This window comes from Phyllostomus discolor, chromosome 5, assembly GCF_004126475.2.
Source record: "Phyllostomus discolor isolate MPI-MPIP mPhyDis1 chromosome 5, mPhyDis1.pri.v3, whole genome shotgun sequence".
Taxonomy (NCBI): Eukaryota; Metazoa; Chordata; class Mammalia; order Chiroptera; family Phyllostomidae; genus Phyllostomus; species Phyllostomus discolor.
In genome coordinates, this window is record NC_040907.2 from 155,432,167 (window position 1) to 155,457,272 (window position 25,106).

At 57.1% G+C, this 25,106-nt stretch overlaps 1 protein-coding gene across 3 annotated transcripts in view; it reads left to right on the forward strand.

The window, feature by feature from the left end:
* Positions 1-23,211, forward strand: part of NEURL1 (neuralized E3 ubiquitin protein ligase 1) — a 77,369-nt gene extending 54,158 nt beyond the window's left edge. For all 3 annotated transcript variants that reach the window (XM_028513322.2, XM_036027245.1, XM_036027246.1), the window contains exons 2-6: positions 2,882-3,123; positions 3,578-3,899; positions 15,793-16,482; positions 20,065-20,211; positions 20,749-23,211. In XM_028513322.2, the coding sequence (XP_028369123.1) occupies positions 2,882-3,123; positions 3,578-3,899; positions 15,793-16,482; positions 20,065-20,211; positions 20,749-20,987 (1,640 nt within the window). In that variant the 3' untranslated portion in view covers positions 20,988-23,211. The remainder of the gene's footprint in view (positions 1-2,881; positions 3,124-3,577; positions 3,900-15,792; positions 16,483-20,064; positions 20,212-20,748) is intronic.
* The last annotated feature ends 1,895 nt before the right edge of the window (positions 23,212-25,106 follow it).

Sequence of the window (25,106 nt, forward strand, 5' to 3'; positions counted from 1 at the left end):
CACTGCTTGGTGATTGTCGAAGCCCTTGAGCACTGTTTGGCGATTCCAGTCTCGTCTCCTTGGTAAAAGCACAGCAGCGTGTGTCCCCCCGCGCCCCACCCCCCCATGGGCCTGGCATGCAGGAAGCCGCTCCAGAGAGGTCTGGAGGTTGAGCCGTAGGGTGTCCAGTTGGTCCTGGAGAGTGGACACTGGTGTCTAGGGTCCTTTGGGAAGGAGGAAGCAAAAATAGCAAAGTGGAGGAAAGGACAGAAAACTGTACTTGAACAACAATAAAAAAAAAAAAGCAAATTGGTGCAAAGTGGTACAGACACAGCCTTGACTGACATCTGGGAGTCCTCCTCCCACCCTCTGCCCTCCCCCCCCCCCCCCCCCCCCCCGTCTTCCCCTCCTTTCTGGCAGCCCCTCCTCCCCTTCAGGGAGCTGCAGGCTTCTGGGCAGGCCCGATGCTGACCAAACTTTCTGCATTATTAAATTCCTGCCTCGGAGGGACCAGAATTTGAAACATCCCAGGCCTCTGTCATATTCTGTGGCTTTCTACTTCCCCACCTTCATCTCCCTCTCCTCCATGTCTCTCCTCAAGAGGATGGGGTGGGAGGGGACTGCTCTTCCTGGTGGATGGGCACAGATCTTGGGGAAGCTCCAGCCACCAAGGCTGTGTATTAAGGCTGCCATTGATGCTGATACGTGTCTCAGAGCCACAGGGTAGAGGCCACCCATTGCGCCAAAGAGGGGAAGTGACGTCCCCGTGGTCACCCAGCCAGTCTGGCAGACGCCAGCCATCTGACAGCTTGTCCTGTGTTCTTCCCTCTCTCTGCCTTGTCTCCTGGACACCACCCTCACCTGTTTGTGAAGCGCCCTTTCCTGGACCAAACCCTGTCCCGTACCCTGCCCCTGTCTGCAGCAGAAAGAGCTGAAGCTCCCTGGCCAGGGGTTCTTGAGGCAGATCCGAGTTCTGTTTCTGTTAGGAAGCCTGGGTGAAGGGCCACCTGTGTCCAAGATGCAGACAGCGCCGGGAGAAGCAGGAAGGCAGCCGGGTGGAGGGGAGTGGCCCCGAAGGAGGGAAGAGGTGGGTGTGGTCTTGGGGCTGCAAAGCCTGCTGCACCCACCTTCCTGGTCTCCAGGGGTGGCCCAGCCCTGTCGGTCCAGCTCCGATGCCTTCTCCCCCTTCTCCCCTGCACCAGGAGGCCTTCCTGAGACGTGACCTGCCTGTTTGTCCTCTTGGCGCTTACCACTGCCTACCATTTCTATTGTGATTTCTGTCCATGTCTTATCTCCCTTCCTGATTTGTTGGCTTCTTGAGGACAGGGTCCATGTGTGTTTCATGCCAATGTCTTCAGTGCCTAGGACCGGGCTTGGTATTCAGCAGATACATAATGGATACTTATTGAATAAAATAAATGATGGTGGTGATGAGTGACAATGTGTGGTGGTAGATGTTGATAGTAAATGCTGATTTGTCACAAAGGTCGATGGTAGAAGGTAGATGGTGGTAAATACTAGTGAGAAAGAGTAGATGGTAGTTGTTGTTGGTCATAGTGGTGGGAGGTGGTGGGTGGAGGATGAGGGGAGGTGGTGGGAGGTGGTGGTTGGAGGATGAGGGTAGGTGGTGGGAGATGGTGGGTGGAAGATGAGGGTAGGTGGTGGGAGGTGGTGGGAGGTGGTAGGTGGAGGATGAGGGTAGGTGGTGGGAGGTGCTGGGTGGAAGATAAGGGTAGGTAGTGGGAGGTGGTGATTGGAGGATGAGGGTAGGTGGTGGGAGATAGTGGGTGGAAGATGAGGGTAGGTGGTGGGAGATGGTGGGTGGAAGATGAGGGTAGGTGGTGGGAGGTGGTGCGTGGAGGATGAGGGTAGGTGGTGGGAGATGGTGGGTGGAGGATGAGGGTAGGTGGTGGGAGGTGGTGGGTGGAGGATGAGGGTAGGTGGTGGGAGATGGTGGTTGGAGGATGAGGGTAGGTGGTGGGAGGTGGTGGTTGGAGGATGAGGGTAGGTGGTGGGAGGTGGTGGTTGGAGGATGAGGGTAGGTGGTGGGAGGTGGTGGGTGGAGGATGAGGGTAGGTGGTGGGAGGTGGTGGGTGGAGGATGAGGGTAGGTGGTGGGTGGAAGATGAGGGTAGGTGGTGGGTGGAAGATGAGGGTAGGTGGTGGGAGGTGCTGGGTGGAAGATGAGGGTAGGTAGTGAGAGGTGGTTAGAGGATGAGGGTAGGTGGTGGGAGGTGGTGGTTGGAGGATGAGGGTAGATGGTGGGAGGTGGTGGTTGGAGGATGAGGGTAGGTAGTGGGAGGTGCTGGGTGAGAGATGAGGGTAGGTGCTGGGTGGAAGATGAGGGCAGGTGGTGGGTGGAGGATGAGGGGAGGTGGTGGGAGGTGGTGGGTGGAGGATGAGGGGAGGTGGTGGCAGGTGGTGGGTGGAGGATGAGGGTAGGTGGTGGGAGGTGGTGGGTGGAGGATGAGGGGAGGTGGTGGCAGGTGGTGGGTGGAGGATGAGGGGAGGTGGTGGGAGGTGGTGGGTGGAGGATGAGGGGAGGTGGTGGCAGGTGGTGGGTGGAGGATGAGGGTAGGTGGTGGGAGGTGCTGGGTGAGGGATGAGGGTAGGTGCTGGGTGGAAGATGAGGGGAGGTGGTGGGTGGAGGGTGGGGGAGGATGAGTGTAGGTGATGGTGGATAGTAAATGGTGGTGGGTGATGAAGTGGGACATAGCAATAGATGGAGCAAGAGGATGGTGGCAAAAGGTGGCAGTGGTGGTAGGCTGCCATGGTGGTGGGAATACCGGGCGACTTCTGCTTATGTCCCGTCTGTCTGCCTTTTCCTAGGAGGCCCTAGTCCAGCTCTTGGATTGCCAAGTTCTCTGACACTGTGCTGTTTTGTTTTTTTGGTTTTTTTGCAGACTCTATCGGAGGCCCCTTCCCTGTCACCTCTCACCGATGCCACCACAAGCAGAAGCACGGCCCGCCGGTCCTGCCCGGCGGGGTGCTGCTGGCCACACCGCTGCTCTTCCACCCGCACACCAAGGGCTCCCAGATCCTCATGGACCTCAGCCACAAGGCCGTCAAGAGGCAAGCCAGCTTCTGCAACGCCATCACTTTCAGTAACCGCCCGGTCCTCATCTACGAGCAAGTCAGGCTGAAGGTGGGCTTCCCTCCCCGCTCTGTCGCTGCATCCCCCGGGGGTCCCTGAACTCTATCCGCCCCCCACTCCCGGCCCTGCCTTTTGTTAGGCCGTCGCTGCACCTTGCATCTCCTCTTTCCTCTCTGCTGCCACTTCGGCTCTTCCTCGTCCCTCCTCCTTCTGTCCCCTCTTCCTTCTTCCTTCCTCCACCTTCCCTGCATGCAAAGAAGGAAGTGGGGAGGGAGTGGTCGTGGGGACCACCAGCTCTGGCCGGACTGGTGGGAAGTCTCCTGGGGAGGGAAAGGAGCCCAAATGGTGGCAGGCTGGGCGGTGTGAGTCTCCATGTGTGTCTGCGTGGGGGTGGTCTGCAGAGAAGGGCACACCCCCTCCCCCGGGGGCTCCCTGAAGTCGGGGAGAGGCTGGGCTGGGCCGGGCCGGGCTGCGGGCTGTCTGAGGCCACCCCGCTACCGTCCAGATCACCAAGAAGCAGTGCTGCTGGAGTGGGGCGCTGCGCCTGGGCTTCACGAGCAAGGACCCCTCCCGCATCCACCCTGACTCGCTGCCCAAGTACGCCTGCCCCGACCTGGTCTCCCAGAGCGGCTTCTGGGCCAAGGCGCTGCCCGAGGAGTTTGCCAACGAGGGCAACATCATCGCCTTCTGGGTGGACAAGAAGGGCCGCGTGTTCTACCGCATCAACGACTCGGCCGCCATGCTCTTCTTCAGCGGGGTCCGCACGGCCGACCCACTCTGGGCCCTGGTGGACGTCTACGGCCTCACGCGGGGCGTCCAGCTGCTTGGTGAGTGCCCCCCCCCCCCGGGCCCCCCCCCCCCCCCAGCTGCGGGGCACACACTCAGGCGCTGAGGTTCGAAGGGGGGCGCAGCCTCTTCCGGCTGCCCCCGGGCGCCCAGCATAGGAGGCCCCGCCCCCGTCTGCTCTGGGGCACAGAGGCCCCGGGTACAGGTCGCCCGCCGGCAGGTCGGCATGTCCCCAGAAGGAGCCTGCGTGAGCTTTGGCTCCCTCGCCTGTGAAGTGGGTTGGTGGGGAGAATAAGTTCAGTTAAAGAGGCTGCAAGTGAAGTGCCCAGCCCAGTCCTGGGTACCACGCGAGGGCCCCGCCAACGCCCGCTCTCCGCGTCTCCCATCCCTGCAGAGAAAAATGCCGTGGAGGCGGTCGAGAAACTCCTTTTCCTTCTCCCCTTTCTGACTTCAGAGCCTGGAAGCAGTGAGGCTCGTTTTTTCAAAGCACCTTTATTTGAGTGGGAAAGGTGGGGGTGGGGTGGGGGCAGGAGGGAGACTGGGAATGTAAAAACAAGTCATCATCAGAAGCCTTTCTCTTCGTTGAGTTCCAAAACCAGGAGGCTGTTTTATTAATAGTGTGGGAAGTTTCTGGTTTTCGGCTCAGTAGAAGTGGGTTCACAGTCACACGGACGTGGTCAGGCTCTTCGGGGTTCCAGCAGGCGCAGCAGGGCGCCGGGACGCCCGCGGGTGACATGCTTCCCGAGCCTCCGTGACTTGCATGGGGCGCCGGCCCGGCTCCTCGGCCGGTGACGGGAAGGGCAGTGGTCATGCTCCCGGCTACAGAGTCAGGCAGACGCAGGCTGGACCTGGCCCCACCCCATTCGTAGAGCTAGCACTACGAGACCTCAGTTTCCTCATCTCTAAAAGGGGCTAGTAATCACTGTTTTCGGGGTTCTTTTGGAGTCTCAAAGAGCTGAGTTATGTGCGGCTGACGCACAGTAGGTATTCAGTGACTGCCAGTCATCCCCACTCGCCGTGGAGTGGGCAGTGCTTAACCTGAGGTTCAAGTGAGCCCCTTCCTGCTGCTCCGGTGTCCTCGGGGCCCCACGCTTCAAGGCGCTGGGGTCCCAAAGCTTGCATTGGTGCTCCAGCCTGCAAACTTCCGTTTGAGGCTCAGTCTTCTCATCTGTAAAGTGGTTGGGAATACTGGGACTTAGCCCAGGGCTTGGCCACTCGGTGGGGGACGGAAGAATGTCTCAGCTTTTGAGAGTGGGGGAGGGCAGTACAGGAAGAGGGGCAACATTCTTGCTTTTCCCTCAGCAAAGAATGCCCTTTCTCCTAGTCCCCAAAGGCCAAAATCCCACTTGGGCTTCAAGGCCTAGCTCATAAGCCACCTCCTCCCTGAAGCCTTCCAGGGTGGGATTCTCTTCTCCGTTCCTTGTGTCCCGCTGTGTGGCGCCTGCACTTCTCTAAGTGCTGAGGCATGCACCGTGCCTTGGTCTCTTCATACGTCTGTTCCCACACAAGACAGGGAGGGCCCTGAGGAAGGACCCCATGTCTCAACCAGCCAGCTTCCTCTCCAGAGTGGAGTCTTGTGCTGGGCGTGTGGAGGATGCTAGGGAACGTTTGCAGGGTGGCTAGGGAAGAGAGCTGCGGTGGAGAGATGACTTGTTAGATGAAGGTAAGGGTGTGTGCGCGGGGGGTGGCGGGGTGAGGTACGTCTGGCCGTGCGTGCAGACAGTCCGGGCCCAGTGGGAATTAGGGAAGACAAACCAAACTCTCCAGACGCGATCAGCGCCTAACAGAAGAGCAAACAGTAAATCGCTAAATGGTGTGGTCATAGGATCCCTTCCATCTGCTGCTACTGTTTCCCTCCAGTGCTCTCATTTAACCTCTCAGCAGCCAGCCTGGAGGGGGTGCTTTTGATCCTCACTTGACTGGGAATGAACCGAGGCTCAGGGAAGACCTGGCTTGCCTGTGTAGGGTTGTGGCAGAGGGGGGACCTGAACTGGGTGTTCTGTTGCCAAAAGCAGTGCCTTTCCAGTTACCCTCCAGTGGGTTTGAGCCTGAAGGGAGTCAGGAAGTCAGAGGAGGCTGAGGTCAGCGAGGGAGGATGGAGTCCAGGAAGGCTTAGAAGAGGAGGCTTAGGCCGCATCTTCAAAGTCCAAGACAGTGGAGTGGCGGGGTGGGGAGTGAGGAATAAGGGGAGTGGAGACCCAGGGGACATGCCTAGTGAGATGGGGCTTCCAAATCTCAGAGGCTGAAGGAGGGGCCTGGAGAATAATTTGAAGGGCCCCACCCTGGGGCAGAGCCCAGACATCCCGCCTGACCCAGCCCAATTCCCTTCTTTGACTATAAATGGGTTTTCATGCAGCATTTTTAGTTTCATTGGATTTCCCGGCAGGCTCCTCTCTGCACACCCGATAGCCGTAAGGCCCCAGCTGATCCCCGTCCTGGCTGTAAATCACCACAATCCCTGGGCGTTTTCAAACACCGATTATGGCCCCTAAATTCAATTAGCAGATTGTAATGTCTTCATTTGTTCTTCCTAAGTGCATTTTTAAAGAAGAGGTACGTGCAGGATATCGGCGGCGGCCAGCGTGCCCCTCTCTGCCCTCGTTTGGTGGCCTGCCCTCTGGGTTCGCCCGCTGGGGGCCGTTTTCCTCCCTCCCCCCACTTCCCATGTCCCCTCTTCTCTTGCCTGCATTGCACTGCGCCTGGGGCCTCCTGAGCCTCCCTCTGTCCCTCTGCCCCAGCCGCTCTGGCTCCTCGGGTTCCCTGCTCTCCCTCCTCTGAAGATGTCTCTCTATCTTGGTGGCTGTGAGGACAGGCCTGTCTCTCCTGGCATGATGGTTCCCCCACCCAGTGTCTCATCTTTAGAGATTTCCTGCCAAGCCTGCCCCTTCTCCTCCTGCCTTTCTCTGGCACCTGTGGCCCAAGCTCTCCAAAGCCCACCTGGGCAGTGTCCGCTCCGCAGACCTGGGGTATCTGGGGTACCTGGCATATATAGTTAAGTTTGAAAGCTAGGCCACGGACGGATTGGCCATCTCCCCTGACAGAGTGGAGACAGCGCTGCTGCCTGTCCCTGACCGACACCTCCAGGCGGGTGCCCCACCCCCGGCTCCCGCCCTAATCACAACCCGAGTCCACTGGCACCCACGCCAGGCCCCTGCCCGCTGTGTGTGCTCCAGGCCCTCTGGGCTCCCGTTATGCAGAGCTCCCTCTTCCCTCAGGGTGCTCGGCCGGCCGAGCCTGGCTGGTATCTCCAAGAATAACAGCTTCCTACCTCCAGGAAGAAGGACCTGCCAGCAACTAAATAAATACAAGTTTTATGGGGTGATTAATATAATACTTGGAAAGATAAGCTCCTATCCCAGTTTTTCAAACTCTCCCTGCTCGTCTCAGAAATGTTGGCTCTGCAAAAGCAGCCATGGGTCCTGGCAGAAGGCTGGTGAGCCAAGATTCACTTACAGGGTGCTTCTGAGCACCCCGCTGTGACTGCCACAGCCTAGGCACCGTGCAGGGGTGGGGGGAGACACAAGAACTGGAAACCCCTCTCCTTGAAGAGTGCTTACAGTGGAGGGATGGCGCACCAGGTAACTGTCCTGAGGTGATATAAACCCAGTCCTGCAATAAGTGTATGGCTAAAGAGTAAAACCGGGTGGGGGTGGAGCGGTGCAGCTTGGGGAGCAACCCAGGAGGACTTCTTGTAGGAGATGAGTTTCAAGTCAGGAACCCAAGGAGGTATAAAGAATGGACTGGTCAAGGAGGAACAGTTTAGGCCAGACGGGAGGGGTGTGCATGGGAACAGAGGGCGGGTGGTAATTAACAGTCATTCAGGCATCAGATCCTTCAGGGGAGGGGATGAAGCAGAAAGGTAGTGGGTGACTTGTGGAGAAGGGGTGTGCACAGGTGGGAGAATCTATGAAAGTAAAAACTTTCCAGAAGCTTCTGGGCTGTCAAGTTTTCAGTAAGAGGAAGCATGGCATGCCCAAACTCTCCCGCCAGTCAGAAGCCAGGCCAGGCCTGGAATTCGGATCTCCCAGGCTGATCTGGTCATAGGGTCAACGTGAGATTTATTGCCTCGTCAACGTGGTAATGGCTGAGCCCAGGAGGGCATTAGGTGGGGGCTCCCAAGGGTGCATGGCATTCTGCTGCTTCCCAACGTCTGCCCAGGCTCCCAGGTCTTGGTAAAAGACCTTGCCTGCCTGCTGAGGAGGGAGATGTACGGGGACTCCTGGGGTAAGCTCTCTGAGGGTCAGGCTGCTGCTGGGCCAGTCCCTCGGGTGGCGGGCCAGCCTGGCCGTCCTGCAGGGGGAGGCCTAGGCCTCTCTATGGATTGGCCCTGGGTCAGGTCTCCCCTGTGGGGCGTGTCCAGGCCTGGTGGCACGAAGAGCGTGAGCCATCTCTGGCTGGCCGAGGACCACACTGCCATCTGGGGCTTCCGCTTCCCAGGCTAAACCAATATTTACCTTCAGCTGTGGCTGCCAGGGGCCGAGAGGCAAATATTAGTTTAAGGAGCCTGAGCCAAGCTCTTGGGTGGGGAAAAGAGCTGAGGATGCTGATCGCGATTTCTTTCTCTTCGACAGTTTTCATTTCTCCTTGATTCAAAAATACCTTGCTGTCCCTTCTGCTTCAGAGACTCCTCCAGGCACTTTCTTTCCGCTCATCCCAGATTCTGCCAAATACATGAGGGCCCGACCCCGAACCTCCCCTCTGCCAGGAGGACTGCCCGCCCTTCTCTGTTCTCGATGGCCCCTCCTCCTCTGGACCGTTTGAAGTACACGGAGGTCGAAGTGGTATTGGCAGTTGTGCATCATGTCCTGCTCTTCACAAACTGCTTAAAGCCTCTATGTATATATCATAAAGAAAGTTATTGTATCTGTTTTGCAGACGGGGAACAGGGGCTCCGAGAGGTCTGGCAGCTTGCCCAAGGTCGCACAGCTTGGTGGAGCTGCACTTGAGCCCTGGACTGTGGGCTGTGTTACTTCCCAGCTGCTCTAAATATGAGTCCGCCCAGGCTCCCTAGTAAGTCTGGATTCCCCCAAGTGTGGGGACCTCGGACCTCCTTTGTCATCTAGAGTAGGGCTTGCAGGAGTGCAAAGCAGAGACCGTCAGGGACCGGCTGTACACAGTAGGTTCAGGCAGGCCACCAGGGGCCCAGCCTGGCTGAAGAGGGACAGTAGGCTGCCCAGCACCCTGCTTCAGCGGTGAGGGGCAGGCTGCCTGTCTTGCGGTTCCCTGAAGGCACCTGAGGACTTGATCTGGTTCTGCTGTTCATGGGGACCTCTAGTTTGCTGCTGTAATGAATATATGAGGTGCAGCCATATATCATTGCCAAAACTGAATTGTTTCTAATGTCCAGAAACGGTGATGTCACATTTCTACCTAGTATCTCTTTGGCCCAAGATTGAGTTCTGAGGACCTTGGAGAGATCTGGGGCACCCAGGGTGGGGCGTGTGTATAGGAGAGGGGCTGGGGCCTGGCAGTCTTGGGGACAAGGCCCTCATTTCAGAAGCAGGCAACCTGGCTGAATCAAGGCTTGACTCTGCCAGTCACTGGCTCTGGGCAAGTCCCTCAGCTTCTCTGTGTCTCAGCCGCCTCACCTGTCATTCGTACATGATTATCACGCACCACTTATGTCACAGATAGTCTGAGGCTCACAGAGGTGCAGACACAAGTGGGAAAGGCTGTTGTCCGTATGTTAGAATGGAACACCTAATGTACACACCTCACCAAAACAGACGGACCTCCCAGCCGGTTCTCCCCCTGAAAGAGGGAGCCTTAACACCAAGTCCCTGCGGCTGAGTGAGAGTGGAACCATGGAATCTAGACCATTCCCTGGACTGAGATCGGTGGTTCCCCAGCTGGGCTCCCTGGAACATGGGGGCCCCACAGAGGCCCCTCGCTGGGGGCTGGGTGGCTGCGCTCTGTGGCCATCTCTCAGGCGTCAGGCAGAGCTTTCGGCTCCATCGGACAAAAGGATTCCGCTGCTTAAAAAGAAGTTTGCGAACCGCCAGACCCGATCATTCCGAGAACCTATACACCTGCGTCTGAGATGCTGTGGCCTGACGATTCTACGAATCTAAGAGTCTGGGACTCCGGGGCGTTCTGTCCTTTCCTCTGTGAGGCTCAGAACGTGTGTGCGTGTTTTTTCTCTCTCTTCGCTTTCCCGTGGCTTTCGGTGGAGAGGGTTGCGGCGGGTGTGGGCTCCAGGGTACTTCCCGGAGGGCGGAGAATGCCTCGCACATCCGGGCCGCACACCTGCCCTCTCGGCTCCTGCCCCTGCCCGGTGCCAGATGGAGACCGGTGGGAGGAGGTGTGTGAAGCCAAGCAGGGGTCGGCAGATACCCGCCAGCCGGCTCGGAGGCTGCCGGCTGACCCGTGGTTAAAGATTATCCAGAGCTCTGGACGTGAGGATCTAAACAAACAAGGCTCGGCTGACAGCAGGCTCTGCTCCCCCCGCTGCCTGCCCCTCCAGGCCCCCTGCACCCATGCCCAGGCCCTGGTCACCCTGCGCCACCGGCTGTCAACATGAGGGAGGGCCGGAGGGTCTGGGTGAGCGCCGGCCAGCTGGAGTGCCCTCCGCCTGGTCCTTCTCCACCCCCTTCCTTTCTCCTCACGACTAGCCTTGCTCGGAAGGTCATCCAGGCATTCCCTCACGCACGTTTCCCACCTGAGTGCCTCTCACCTCTCTGTCAGTCTAAACCCTCTTGTCCTTCAAGGCCCAGGTCCAGTTTTGTTCTTTCCAAGCTGCTGTCTCTGACACCCTGCTGAAACAGGAAGGAGGACCTGAGCCTCAGTTGGAGAGGGGTATTGATCCCAAAAGGGGTCTTTATCCTAAAGAAAAGGCTCTTTTTTCTTCTAAAAGGGACTCCAAGGAGTAGATATAGGACACACAGGGACCCATGCATGGAGAGGTTTTCTGATAGTCATCGTTGTTCAGAGGTAGGGAGGTGGTGAGCTTCTTTTCCCAGGGGTATTCTAGCCAAAGCTGGGTGAGGACTTGGCAGGGAGAAATAGATTTCCTCCTTCTTCCTTAAGGTCCTGTCTAACCCGAGAATCTAAGAATTTTTGTAATGAAATTGTACTCAAGTATTTTCATGCCTCCAAGCTTCAAACCGTCTAAGGGCTCCTGGCTCTCCAGGGCCTGGGCCCCGGCTCCTCCCTCTCTCCCTGACCCCTGCCCAGGGTCGGGCGCACTGTGGGTCAGTGAGTGGATCGCCCTGCGTGCCACCCTGCCCTGTGCAGGGCCTGGTTGTTTCGTCCCTGCCCAGGGGATCTGCAGAGCCACCGCCAGGCACCAGATTAGGCAGGAGCTGAAGACGAGCAAATGCCTTCCTGAAAAAGGGGACAGGAGAGGGGGGCCGGCTTAGCAGCTTCTCCCATGGCCTTGTGCCACCCCTCCCCCCATCATAAAACCTCCAAAGTGGGCAGCCGTGCCTCCCAGGCACAGATTACATAACTTGTTGCTTCCAAATGTGGGGCTGTCCCACTGCTTGGGGTTATAGGTGGCCTGTCTGGTTTTTCCAAGCTGCCTCCCAGGGCTCAGTCCCGGGCTGCGGTGGGTCCCATGGTGTTCTCCCCCGGCTTTGGGAGCAGGGACCCTTCCCTGACCTCTCAGTCGATGTCCGCTCACTCGGCTGTGACCCTGGCTGTCCCTCTGGGTCGGGGGGGGGGGGGGGGCTCTGACCCAATCCCGGATCTCAAGTTCCGTCTATTTCGGGGCCCTGGCACAGCTGGGCACACAGACGGGGCGGTTATTTTGGAGCTTGCTGGTGGCCTGCAGCTGCTCCTGACCTCACGAGGTGGAGGGGATGGGGGAGAAGACATGGTCGGCCTGGGCACTGGCCCCAGGGGTTCCGTTTTTAGCTGTTTCCCAGCGTCCCTTGACTCCTGCAGTATTTCAGGCAAGGCCAACATTTTCCTGCCTCTTCTCTCTTCCTACCCCCCACCGCTCCTCCTTCCTCTCCTTCTTTCTCCTTAAATCTCCGCTGGTAGGTTCTCCCTCCTGGTCTTGAGGCAGCGATGTCACTCAGTGGTTTTTGTCTTGGGGGTCCACGGTGACCGCTGTAAAGTCCGGCACTTGGGTTCAAGGAGTTCACCGCCTGTGTGCCAGTGGACCTGACTTCGGTCGGCAAGCTCGACCTGAGCCAACACTAACATCTGAAGTTTTCCAGTGCTGCAGGGGGCGGAGGGGCGTCCCACGCTGCCTCTGACCCCTGTGCCAATGCTGAAAGGCAGCTATCGTCACGCCTGTTCTCGCTGTGAGCGACCTGAGGGGGCAGGCTGCTCACCCACAGGCCACTGGCCAAGCACTGGCCTCGGATAGGCTATTTATCCGAGGTTGTACAGCTAGGAAATGGCAGAGCCAGGATTTGAACCCAAGCTGCTGACTTCAAAGTTGTTGCACTTATGCCCCTATCTTGCTTCCCCCAGTGTTTGGAGACTGGTTACTAAAAAACCTGAACTACTCTTTGGTTGCATTATTAGAAGTATAGTGCATGTCTCAAGGGAGGTGATGGCCACACTGCCTTGAGCTGGTCAGGGCACCTCTGGAGTCTGGAGTCCGGCTCTGTTCATTGTCTGACAGGTGGGAAGGCTGTGCGAGGACTCTGAGTACTCCCTGAAGAGAGCTGTTTTCAGTACGGGGCTGAAGCAGTGGGCATAAATACAAGGAGGTGTACTTTAGTTTTAAGAGAAGGAAACACTTTTTAAAAGTCCAAGGAGCTCAACAACAGCACAGGTCGCCTGGGAGGCAGTGAGCACCCAGCAGTGGGCATATTCACGTAGAAGAGGACCCCTTATTCAGGTAGAAGGGGCAGAGAACAGGATAACACACACCCAGGCTCACTCCGACTGTTTTGAGGGTCTGCTTCGCTCCATGGGCTCCGACTGATTGTCCTGAGTGTGTGGGGGCAGGGAGAGGAGCGTGGGGGTGCCCATGTGTGTGGGTCCCTCTGACGGCCTTGTTCCCGTGGGCCCTGGCTGGGCATCTCTGAGCCCTTGTTCCTCCTCACTCCACTGTCCCTGTTCCTTCCCCTCCCTGTCTCCAACCCTCTGGAGTCCTCAAGGCCACTGTCTGGAATCCCTGAGGGGTTGGGGAGCGGGGCGTGTTCTCTGTGGTCCAGGTCAACCCACAGCCTTCCCTAGGTCCCTGCTCTGTCTCCCATGCCTCCCCCTCCTGCTCAGGCCCCCCTCGCCTCTGCCTCTCCGCAGCCCCCCAGCCTGTCTGCGCCTTCACTGTCACAGGGTCAATTCCCTGGAATAATCGCATTTTCCGGTCGGCTCCCTTCTCCTTGCCAAGCACGATGCTGGGAAATCCCAACCAGCCAGGCCCCAAGAGGCTTCTCCAGAGAAATAGGGCACCTAGGGGAGGGCCGGGCACCCTCCCCTTGCTTGAGCCCAAACCCTGCTGTGCCTGGAAGGGGCAGGGGGACGGGTGGGAGGGAACAAAATTAGGGAGGCTTCAGAGGCTGTCTCTAGGTTCAGCCAGAGCTGGGTTCTGGCCTCTGCTGGCCATACCAGTCCAGCCCCCCAACTTCTGCTCTCACACTGAGCACCCCAGTCATCCTTGCCGAGTTCCCTGAGAGAAAGCACGATTCCTCCTGTGGGGAGGCTCAGAGAAAAGACTCCCTGGGAGGGGTTGGCCCGTGATGTGGCCCATGGTGGCATTAGCCAGATTTGGGGACTCCCACAGAAGGGGTTCAATAAGAAGAAGGGCCTGAAGTGAAGACTGTGGCATCGGGAGTCGGACAGACCTTGCCTAGTCCTGGATCAGCCACTTGGCTTCTGTCACGTAACACCTCTGCACTTCGTCTGTGCGGTGGGAACGCCTCCACAGGAAGCTTTAAGGACGAAATGCAGGCAGGATTCATCGTGCACAATGACTTTTACTTTACAGGGCTTCACACAGCTGGATGTGACACAGCCATTAAAAGATACAGTGTTAGCCCTGGCTGGCGTAGCTCAGTGGATTGAGTCTGGGCTGCGAACCAAAGTGTCACAGGTTCGATTCCCAGTCAGGGTACATGCCTGGGTTGCAGGCCATGACCCCCAGCAACTGCACATTGATGTTTCTCTCTCTCTCTCTATCTTCCTTCCTTCTCTCTCTAAAAATGAATAAATAAAATCTTAAAAAAAAAGATACAGTGTTAGCCCTGGCCAGGTGGTTCAGTTGGCTAGAGGGTCTGCCTGTACACCAAAAAAGGTTGTAGGTTCGATCCCTAGTCCGGGCGCATATTGGAGGCAACAGATCAATGTTTCCCTTTCTCTCTCTCTCTCTCCCCCGTCCTTCCCTTCCTTTCTCTCTAAAAGCAATAAAAACATATCTTAGGGCAAGGATTAAAAAATATATATTTTATATATATATTTATGTGTGTGTGTGTGTGTATACAGTGTTAGAAACATAGTCATTGGCATGAAAAAATATTCAGGACATAGTGAGCAGAAAAGATTCCAGCTTTGAAAAGGAAATCTTTATAGCAGTGTTCTTAGTCTGGAGTCTGTTGCCCATGGATGGCTTTATGTGATTCACGGATGCTCTAAAATTATCCACAACATTTAGGGAGAATGTGCATTTTTCTATGGAGGGGATAGGTCAGAGTTATCACATTTTCAAAGGGACCTGATAGCCATACAAGGTTAAAAACTACAGGTGTTTATATAGCATGATTCAATTTTTGCATTAAAAATGTAAGCAAAAATTATATTAAAAGAAAACAAGACGGCAAGGTTGTGCACCCGAATATTCATAGTATTTTTCTCTGGATGGTGGGTTGACAGGCAATTATTTTTCCTTTTTTGTTGAACTGTCTTTTCTACAAAATACAGTCTGTACGGCTCGTATGATTAAAAAGAGACAGGTTTTGATTTCCTATTAAGTCACTTTCAAAAAGGATAGCTTGGATAAATTTGCTCAATTTCTCTCAGCTGCAGTGTCCTTATGTGGCAACAGTAACTTCAAAAGGTAATTGCCAGGACAAGATGAGACAATTTATGCAAAGAGGAGTTCTGGGGCTGTCAGCGGTGCGTTCAGCACGCTTATTTACTGCTCGCCTGCGAAGTGCTCAGGCTGTTCCAGTTGCCGAGGATAAAGAGAGAGGGCCACAGGAGTTAAATTGTAAAAATATCTTTTATAAGCGTACCATTTAGAAGCCATCATAGTTTCTCATTTTGTTACCAGGACCCCAGTATTTGAGTCCCTCTGTGCGCAGTGGCCCAAAAGAAATGCATGAGCAGGAGGAGTTCGTAGCACAGAAAGAAAAAGTTTAATAGTGAATCGGCAATCCTCTAAAGACTCAGCTCCCCAGTGGAGTCTAAGTTACAGATTATATAGGGCAAAATCACAAGTCGTGTGTGTGTTGGGGGGGGGGGGGGGGGTCCAGGTTGTGCTGAAAGCTGATTGGTCGAAAGTGAGGTAAAAGCAATAAATCCTTCCTTCAGGTCTTGACAACAGCTCTGAGGCCAACAGCTTTGAGGTTGGCTCTGGCATCCCTCTGTCTGGTTTCATGGAAAAGCAGCCAGAAGGTGTTTCCACCTGAGGGCTCAGGAGCTGAAACAACTTAGGTCAAGATGTTATCTTTAGCTTGCTGGAGGTCCAGACGTTGTGACCACTAGTCAGGCCCGGGCTATGGTCTTCTGCTGCCTTGGGGTTGAGGGGAGAGGCTGGGTCTATGGAGGCCTGTAGAGAGAGGTGATTTCTACAGCTAGGATTCAAGACCCTTGGTTTCAATTTTGGTGTCTTTCCTTCTAGCCTTAATCCTTTGCTTAAGCAAGTAGATGTTCTTTCTGCACAACTTTGGTTGCCCGTTTGCTCCTTAGTCCTGCGCATTTTCAATGCCTTTAAAAGTCCAGTGTTTTGTAAGGCTAGTGGGAGGATGGGCGCAGGCGATGGGCACTGACTCCTTGGCTCGCCTGATGGTGCCCGCTCTCTCCTCTCCCTGGTCACAGACAGCGAGCTGGTGCTGCCCGACTGCCTGCGGCCGCGCTCCTTCACCGCCCTGCGGAGGCCGTCGCTGCGGCGCGAGGCGGACGACGCGCGCCTGTCGGTGAGCCTGTGCGACCTCAACGTGCCGGCGGGGGAAGGCGACGAGGCCACGCCGCCCCCTGGCTGCCCCATCCCGCAGAACTCGCTCAACTCGCAGCACAGCCGCGCTCTTCCCGCGCAGCTCGACGGCGACCTGCGCTTCCACGCGCTGCGCGCCGGCGCGCACGTCCGGATTCTGGACGAGCAGACGGTGGCGCGCCTGGAGCACGGGCGCGACGAGCGCGCGCTCGTCTTCACCAGCCGGCCGGTGCGCGTGGCCGAGACCATCTTCGTCAAGGTCACGCGCTCGAGCGGTGCAAGACCCGGCGCGCTCTCCTTTGGCGTCACCACGTGCGACCCCGGCACTCTGAGGCCTGCCGACCTGCCCTTCAGCCCTGAGGCCTTGGTGGACCGCAAGGAGTTCTGGGCCGTGTGCCGCGTGCCCGGGCCCCTGCACAGTGGCGACATCCTGGGCTTGGTGGTCAACCCTGACGGCGAGCTGCACCTTAGCCACAACGGCGTTGCTGCGGGCATGCAGCTGTGCGTGGATGCCTCGCAGCCGCTCTGGATGCTCTTCGGTCTGCATGGGGCCATCACGCAGATCCGCCTCCTCGGTGAGTGCTCCCAGCTACATGCCAGCCTCAACAGAACCCCGAGGCTGGCCTCAGCTGTCCCCCTCAACAGACCCAGCATCGAGCGTTTCCTGGAAGAGGGGGCCGATTGGTAGGGGGAACACAGGGGCCAGCCCATCACGAGGAGTTGCCAAGGAGCCACAGATACTGAAATGAGTTCTGGGCAGGACTCCATGGCCCTCGCATCTCACCAGACGCACCCTGGGGAGAGGAAAGGAGCTTAGATGCTTGAGTTTCACTTTCAGAATCTGATTAACACACATTCCCCAGAATAGGTAAATACTATAAACAGTCCAGGTACACACACTCTGGTGGTCCCTTAAAAAGAGAAAACAGTGTTTCCACCAGCATTTAACTTTTGGGGGCTCAGTTTCCATTTCTCCAAATGGTATAAAGGCTTCTGTCTTTACATTGGTTGTAGGTCCAGATAAGAAAAAGAGGTTGGTGTGTTGGTAGCCAGGTGCCTGTGTAGGGTGGTGCCTGGTTTGGGGGCCCTGTGGGGAACCCCTGAGCAGAGGCTTTGGAGGAAGTGGGGTTGCAGAAGCCTGAGCCTTGCTGTCCTGGGTTCGAGTGGGCAGACTTGGACGTGGGGTGGGTAAGCCGTGTTTCCTGGAGTGTTCTGTGGGTTAGTTGTCTGTTGAAAAGGGGCTCTTGGGTGAAAAAAGCTTGGGAGATACTGAGATTTTAAAAAGCAGGACTTCTCAGAGCCTTTAATATGCAGTATGAATCTGTAGGGAGGGAGTAGTGGTGGTTACAGTGTGGTTATTTGAAAACAGTTTGACCAGAAAACTTTTTTCACAAAGCATCCCTTTGGAAGAGGGGTGTCCAGCCTTTTGGTGTCTCTGGGCCACACTGGGAGAAGAGTTGTCTTGGGCCGCACATTAAATACATTGTGACACAGAAATTTTTTAAAATCTCATAACGTTTTAAGTATATTTACGATTTTGTGCTGGGCTGCATTCAGAGCCATTGTGGGCTGTGGGTTGGACACCCCTGCTGTGGACTCTTAGCCCGGAGGGAGCAGGTGTCCGTGCTTTCCAAATGCTGGTCCTCCAATCACTTGCAGCAGACTGGGCTGGTTTCACTGGACTCGCTTAGAGAGCCCACTGAAGTGCAGATGCTTGAGTTCTTTCAGAGGTTTCCATCCTGTGGGGCAGGGGTGTCTAACTCACTTTCACCAGGGGCCGCATCAGCCTTGCGGTTGCCTTCAAAGGGCCGAATGTAATTTTAGGACTGTATAAATGTAACTGCTCCTTAATGGTTAAATGAGAGCTCAGTGCTGCCGCCGGGTAGAAACAAGGTGCCGGGCCGGATAAAACAAGGAGGGGGGCCGGATTCGGCCCACAGGCCTTGTGCTTGCCACCTATGCTGTAGATCTTGGGTAGGTACTGGGCATATGATTTGTGTTTTTTTTTTTTTTTTTAGCAAGTTTGCTTAGGCAAGTTTGGAGACCCCTGGGCCTAACAGCCCCCAGCCTACCCCTCACCCCGGGTGGCTTCATAGGCGAGATAATGTGTGTGTGTGAACACAAGTTACACTGTAAGGCTGGTGGGCTGAGTGCAGGCACATGTGAGTAACTAGTTGCATACATGCATGTGTGGATGCAGTGCTGGTGGCGAGTGCAGGGGTGTGTGAGAGATCAGATACAATCAGTGGGAACTTCCCACTCTGTTCCAGAGACCGAATGAAGATGGCCTTAGAAATACATTTAAAAGGAAATGAGGCCGGCAGGGTAAGAAGTTAGGATGGGGGGGGAAGATAACTCAGGGAAGAATGAAAAGAAACCAAGCAAGATGAAAGACATCAGGAAGAAAGGAATAAAAAAGAAATCGGACTCAGGTGCAGAAAAAAATCCGGCTGGGGTGAAAAGATACTTGGTTAGACTCACCCAGGACACCGCTGCTCAGATGAAGTCAATTACGTAAGGGCAAGGCACGCTCTCGCCTCAGCTCCATCCAATAACAGATAAGGAGCTTTTCTGGGAGGCTTCTGTTGCCCCAGGGGCTTGCTTGACTGGAGCAGGGAAGAAGCTTTAAAAAAAAAAAAAAATCGGGACTTCACTGTCTCCAGGGGTAAGTGGCCAAGGTGGGTGTTGAAGTACCATCATTCGGAATCCAATGCACACTCCATGGAGTGCTCCGGAGCTGTTTGGAGAGTAGGCTGTCTCAGCCAGCGGGCTGGTGTGAGGCGACCCTGACTGACTCCGAAAGAAAAATGAGTCAGGGCCAGTGGGCGAAGGGGAACTGTTTACCTTATAGAGGGATGCTTTGCTTCATCCAAGGCCTAAGTAAACTAAGAATAGAAGGCTATTTTTTTTTTACTCCAAAACTATAGCCAATTTCCTCGTTAATGGTGAACCACTAGAAGTATTCTCATTACAGTCAGGAATGTGAAAGGAATGCCTTTCAGTTTTGTTCTGAAAATGCTAGTCAGTGCAATAAGGTAAGAAAAGCCAATAGGAGGTAGGAATTTCTACAGGGGCTAATAATTAACTTGAAAACTATTAACACTAATAAGAGAAACCTTCTGGATATCCAATGGATGTTCCTAGAAACAATGACTAATAGATGGATTAGAACAGATAACTAGTAATACAGTACTTCCTTGTAGGGAGGGCATTATGTCAGGGACCATGGGGAGTCACCGGCGGGTACGATTTCCTGCTCTCAGGAGGCTCAAGGTGTAACCGGAGAAGCAAAGCTTCGTTCCTGGCCAAAGGACACATCACACCCCAGCATCTATGGTGCTTTAACCCTTTGCACGTGGTGTGCATGGCTGGTCAGTCAGTGCTAAAGAGAGTAGTGTGGTGGTGGTGGGTAGGGGGGAAGAGCTGAGGCTTCCCAGAGGAGGGGATTTGAGGTGAGCTCCCAAGAGGCTCCCTGGATTCTTAGCATTTGGGGACAAGAGCTTTGTGGGTCTTGTCCCCAGCTTTGTGTATACACAGCATATGGTACCTGGTAGGCCCTCAGAAAGGGCTTACTAGAGGGCGAAGGGAGGGACGGGGAGGGTGAGGAGCAGGAGAGAGAGAGGTGTGAGGGAAGGAGGGAGGGCAGGAATGTGGCACAGAGGGTGCGGGAGATGGTGCGGGCATATCAGAGGGGCCGCCAGTGAGGAAGAGAAGGTGGGCAGTGTCTGGGCCCAGTGACAGAGAGGAGCGAGGAGCGCAGGGCCTGCATGGGAGGGTGAGGTGAGGGCGGAAGGGTCGTTCCGGGCGGGAGGCAGGTGACTTTGCTGTCTGGTGTGGGCAACCTGGAAGGTGAAGGATGCATGGGGAAGGGCAGAGGTGGGCTTCCAGGCAGGGGACTGGTTTGGAGACTGCTGGTGTGGCAACGCCAGAGGACCCCTGGCCCTCCACTTTGCAGGTGGGAGTGGAGCACTGGGGCGGGGGGGGGGGGCGGCGGGGATGCCGAGCCAGCCCGTGGAATCCTGCCCCGAGCGCGGTCAGACTGCGGTCAGACTGCGGCACCCAAGTTCTCTCCTGGGAGCCTGCCGGAGGGGCAGAGACCTGAGCTCTCCCCGAGCGGGCCTTCAAGGTGCCAGCTTCCCCTCCTTCCCTTCCTGCAGGTTCCACCATCCTTGCTGAGCGGGGCATCCCATCGCTCCCATGCTCCCCCGCCTCCACGCCAACCTCGCCCAGTGCCCTGGGCAGCCGCCTCTCCGACCCCTTGCTCAGCACCTACAGCTCGGGACCCCTGGGGAGCTCTGCTGGTGGTAAGTGGGCCAGGCCCTGCGGGTCGATTGTGTCTGTGCCAGACCCCCTGCCCTGAGACCCTGGCTGAGGGAGGCGGGCAGCCTCTGTGCCAGAGCTGGGACCCTGGAGGGGCAGGTGTGGGCTCAGTGAACCCTTGTTCGGTGGTGATTGCGGGAGAGCATCCCGTCCTGTCCCCTGCCTGGGTGCCTTTCTCCAAAGGACTTTTTTTTTTTTTAAGCACACAGGGAACACCAAAGGGTAGCTCAGGTGGGACCTGCCTTGAAATGTCTTGGGCCCCCTTTCTCCCTCTATCCGGCCTCCTTCTCTGTCAGTGCTGTGTGGATACCTTGGCCCCTGGTCTGAGAGAGGAAGGCCAGCCCCAGGGCTGCCCAGAGCGCGTCTCTTCTCCCCTCTTCTGTGCAGGAAGCTGGGTTGTCGGAGTAGATAGGCAGCTCTGGCCAATGGTGGGGTAGCAAGAGGCCAGGGCACTCTCTCCCTGTGAACCTGGGGCTGGGCCGGACCAAGCCTGCCCTTGACTGGGGTCCTCTCACACCCAGGGACGGCCCCCAACTCACCGGTGAGCCTTCCCGAGTCACCAGTGACCCCAGGCACAGGCCAGTGGAGTGACGAGTGCACCATTTGCTACGAGCACGCAGTGGACACGGTCATCTACACGTGTGGCCACATGTGCGTCTGCTATGCCTGCGGTCTACGCCTCAAGAAGGCCCTGCACGCCTGCTGCCCCATCTGCCGCCGCCCCATCAAGGACATCATCAAGACCTACCGGAGCTCCTAGCGCGACACGGCGCCCCACCCTGCACGCCCACCTCCTCAGACTCCGGCCCAGCTCTGGCCAAGGGACATGCCAGCGGGGCCCCTTCTCTTCTTCCTCACTTTGGAAACTCTTCTTCCTTCTCCATTAAACCTGAGGCTCCTGAAGGTTTGGGGAGCGGAGGGGTATCGTGCAGGGAGGTGGGGCCAGAAGCAGACCGCCGGGCAGAGGGGAGGGAAGGAGTCCACACTTTGTCTGCTTCCCCCTCTCTGCCCCCAGCTCTTCCCTTCATGCAGAGGGGCTACACTGGGGTCTCCGTCTGTCCCAGTCCTTCCCCACGTGGGACCGACTTCTAGGAGGTCCCTCTAGCCCATGCGGCACCTTTGTGAGAATTAAAAAGTATGTCCCTTCCTCTGGGCAGATGTGGCCCTGAGCCAGTGCACATGGCTTGGCTCGTGGAGTATGGACCGGACAGACCCCTCTGTTCGCTCCTGCAGCCCGCTGCCCGTGCGCGGTGCACAGCCTGCTCTGCTGCCGCAGCAGCCCTGGCAGGTGGCCCCTGAGCTGGCCCTACTCTGACCTACCCCACCCTCTCCCTCTTCCCTGCCCTGTGGCCCTGGCAGCCCGGGGGAAAGAAGGCCAGCGGCTCCCTCCGCCCCCCTCCCCCGGGTGGGCGGCAGCCTCCATACCATGCCCGTGTCCTGCCCGCCCAGGGTGGGCAGTGTGCAGGCTGCAGGCGGCCCCAGGTTCCGAGTCCCCAGCCCTGTGCCCTGGCAGAGATGCGGAGGCCCATCCTGGCTGTCGCCTTTCTGCCCCAGTTGTCTGGCCCCTGGTGTGGGCTGGAGAGCAGCGTCTGTTGTCTGTCAGGGTCTCTGGGAACAGGTTTGCACCTGCTCTCGGTGACTGGTGGCCAGTCCTCCTGCATCTCAGTGCTGGCCTGGGCCTGGCTGACGCTGAGCTGCGGTGGCGTCCCCAGGAGAGGCCAGGGCGCGGGCTGGGGCCAGGGCAGTTTCTTGGAGAAAGACCAGCTTTTTTCTTTACTTTAATTAACTTATTTATATGGAGTCTTTGTGGCGGAGGTGTGTTCCCATCCCTCAGGCCCCTGGGAGTGCTGCCCTGGTGTGCAGGATGCTGGGCCAGAGAGGGCGGCGTTTCCCAGACTCCAGTCCGAAAGTCCGCAGTTAGCTCTGCTTTCCGTGAGTCAGAACGCCTTAAAAAGGGGCTGAATAGGGAGGCCTCCTGGCAGGTTGTGTCCATTTTACACCAAGGCAAACCGAGGCTCCGTGATTCCCTGAGGCGGGTGGCTCACCCAGAGCCACGGAGTGCCCCTCCCTGGGCTGCAGCAGGCTGTCACGGTTGGCTTTGACACATCCAGACGTGTCCAGACGCCCGGAGGCCCGGGACCTGGGAAGGGACCTGGGAAGGGACCTGGGAAGGGACCTGGGAAGGGACCTGGGAAGGCTGAAGAGGGAAGCCTGTTCGTAGCCCCCCCACCCCCAGGGAAGATGAGAGGGCAGGGGCTGGGACCCAGCACTTCCAGGTGGTTACTCCTGGTTCTGGGGCGAGGGAGGGCCTCACCTGCTCAGCGGCTGCAGGTACCCTGCCTCTCTGCTCTGCCCTGCCTGCCCTGTCCTTATAGGCCGTGGGCTGGGGCCAGCTCTCAGCAGTTTTGGCCTAGTCTCCCCACGGCCTCCTGGCCCTCTGCCCCCTCAAGATGCCTTTTATATCCATCCGAGACCGCTTCTCCCTGTGGCTGGCAGAGTGTGGGGCTCTGGACCTGGTGACCTACCGACCAGTTGTGCCGCCTGGCTGGGTCGGAGCCCCTCCGCGCCTCCTCCGTAAAAGGATTGCTTGGGGAGTGGGGAAGACCGTGTGACTCTTTGGAGTTCTTTGGTGGGGGACCACGATGGGGTGCTGTGGTGTGGTGTGGTGGGACAGCAGTGGGGGCCAGGAGGGGCCTTCGTCCTTGCCCTGCAGTGGGCCTTTGGGAAGTGGTGGTTCTGCTGTGGCCTCCCCAGGTTCTGCCCCCCTCAGCCACCCCTTCTGTGGGGGTGGGGTGGGGGAGACGGCGGCCCCGGTTAGTCAAGGGCCCCATTTCTGAGGCAAGGACAGGTCTGAAGTGCAGGGGCTGCCAGGCCTGAGGGTGGGGGAGAGGAAGTCATTGTCCTGTTGTCTGTTAGTGCGGGGTAGCTGCGCCTCCTTTGTGAACTCCGGTCGCTGTGATTGTCAATAAAGGTGATTTGTACCAGCCTGAGGGCTGTGCTGTGCAGTGTAGTGGGCAGGGGAGCACCTATGTGTGTGTGGGCCAGCATGTGTGAGTAGGGGGTCGGGGAGTTGGTGATGCAGGGCTGGTGTCCAGGGTAGTCAACATCAGGGTTAGCTTCCCGGAGTGGGGGGCCAGGGCATGACCTGGCCTGGGGCTTGGACAAGGGGGGATCAGAATGCCAGGCAAGCCTTGTGAGTTGAAAGGGAGAAGCCACTGCCATTTAGTAGCCTCAGGTCCTTGGGCTGTTGAGAACCAGTGTTTGCTGGGGCAGGAGCAGCGGGAGTCCCTGAGGCCTGCTCTACTCCATCCGGCACTGCAAGCTGGGCCCAAACCTGGCCTACAACGCCCCCTAGGGGCTAGTGGAAGGATGACAGCACCTTAGGTCCACAGGGATGGTGCTGAGCTCCTCAGGGACAGGGCCTCCCCACCCCTTGCCCCTGCCCCCGCCCCTCACCTGAGCTCCCATTGGTGGATGCTGAGGCCTCTACCAAATGGGTGGCACAGCTGGGCAGAAAAGGGAGGCCTCTGGTCAGAGACTTTTAGAGGAACTTTCTAGATGAGTACATCTGGCTGGCTGCCCCACCTCTGCCTGGGCTATATCAGGACTGCCCAGCCCTGTGCTAGAGTCCAGCAGAAGTGGGGAGGGTCGGGGGCTCCAACTGAGGGACCAGCTAGGCCGGCTGGATGTGGGTCTTTGCCCCCCCACTCCCGAGATCTGCATCTCTGAAAGCCCTGGTGCCATAGCCCAGAAGCCTTCGCCAAGGTGAAGGCGGTGAAGGGGGAGGAGCTGGAGCAGGATTCTCACCAGCAATGGTGGGAACTTACCTGCCCTGCACCCCCCCCCCCCCCCCCCCCCGTGTCCTTGGGCCCGGATCCTGAAGTTCATTCTGCATTGGTGATAAGTTTGCCATTCAGCTGGGGGATTTTCTGGCATCAGGGAGAATTAAGAGGTGATTGATGCTGTTCAGTTAAAAAGGCCAAAAACTTTATTTGATTTTCTGGGAAATACAAGAAGATGCATGTAAACATAAACAAAATACAAAACAAAACAACCCAAATCTTACAGTCTAGAAGCATGCCACGACAGAGTGTTTCTGCAGACCAGAGCGTCCCGTCCCGGTGACGACGGACACCTGGAAAGCGGCAGGTCAAGGGGCCGGGTCCCGTCCCCAAGGACACCGCTTTTTTTGTGATGAGAACAAAACCCACAATTAAAAATATTAGAAACATGGAAAGAGTTTAGCACCACCATGGATCCTGGGAATTTTTTAGCACTCAGGGTGACTGCACTGAATTCAATGTCCTTTCCTTCAGCTTCTCTGCTGAGTGGGGGAGAGGAGACCACCTCCTCCCGACCCCCACAGAGCCCAGCAGGAGCTGGGGGCGGGGTCAAGCGGACACCACGGGAATCCCCCAAAGTTCTGGAGCCCAGAGACATCCAGCAGTTCACAGGCAGCCATGCAGTCCGCAAACCCACGTCTCGGGGGCCTCCCACTCACACCCACGCCGCTCGGATGCCACCTTCCCGTGGACTGCCGTGACTGGGCCAGATGCAGATTCGAGAATGGTGGCTCTGTTTATCTTCCTTTCTCTGGATTAAACACTTAAGAGCAGTGTGTCTTGGCCAAAGGCCACTAGAAACCAAAGGGCGTGCTCGCAGATGAGTGGGCATCGGACCCCCTCTTCCAAGTCCCTCCAGGGGGGCGGGCTCAGCAAACTGAAAAACCGCAGGTGTCACCAGGGATACTTGAGAACAACCCTGGGGTCCTGGACCCCGAGGCTCCTGTCCGGGGGTGGCGAGTCCTGACCGCGTGGCCCATTCGGTCACTAGTCTCCGCTTCAAGCCGTTTGAGAGGCCAGCTCTGGACTGGACAAAG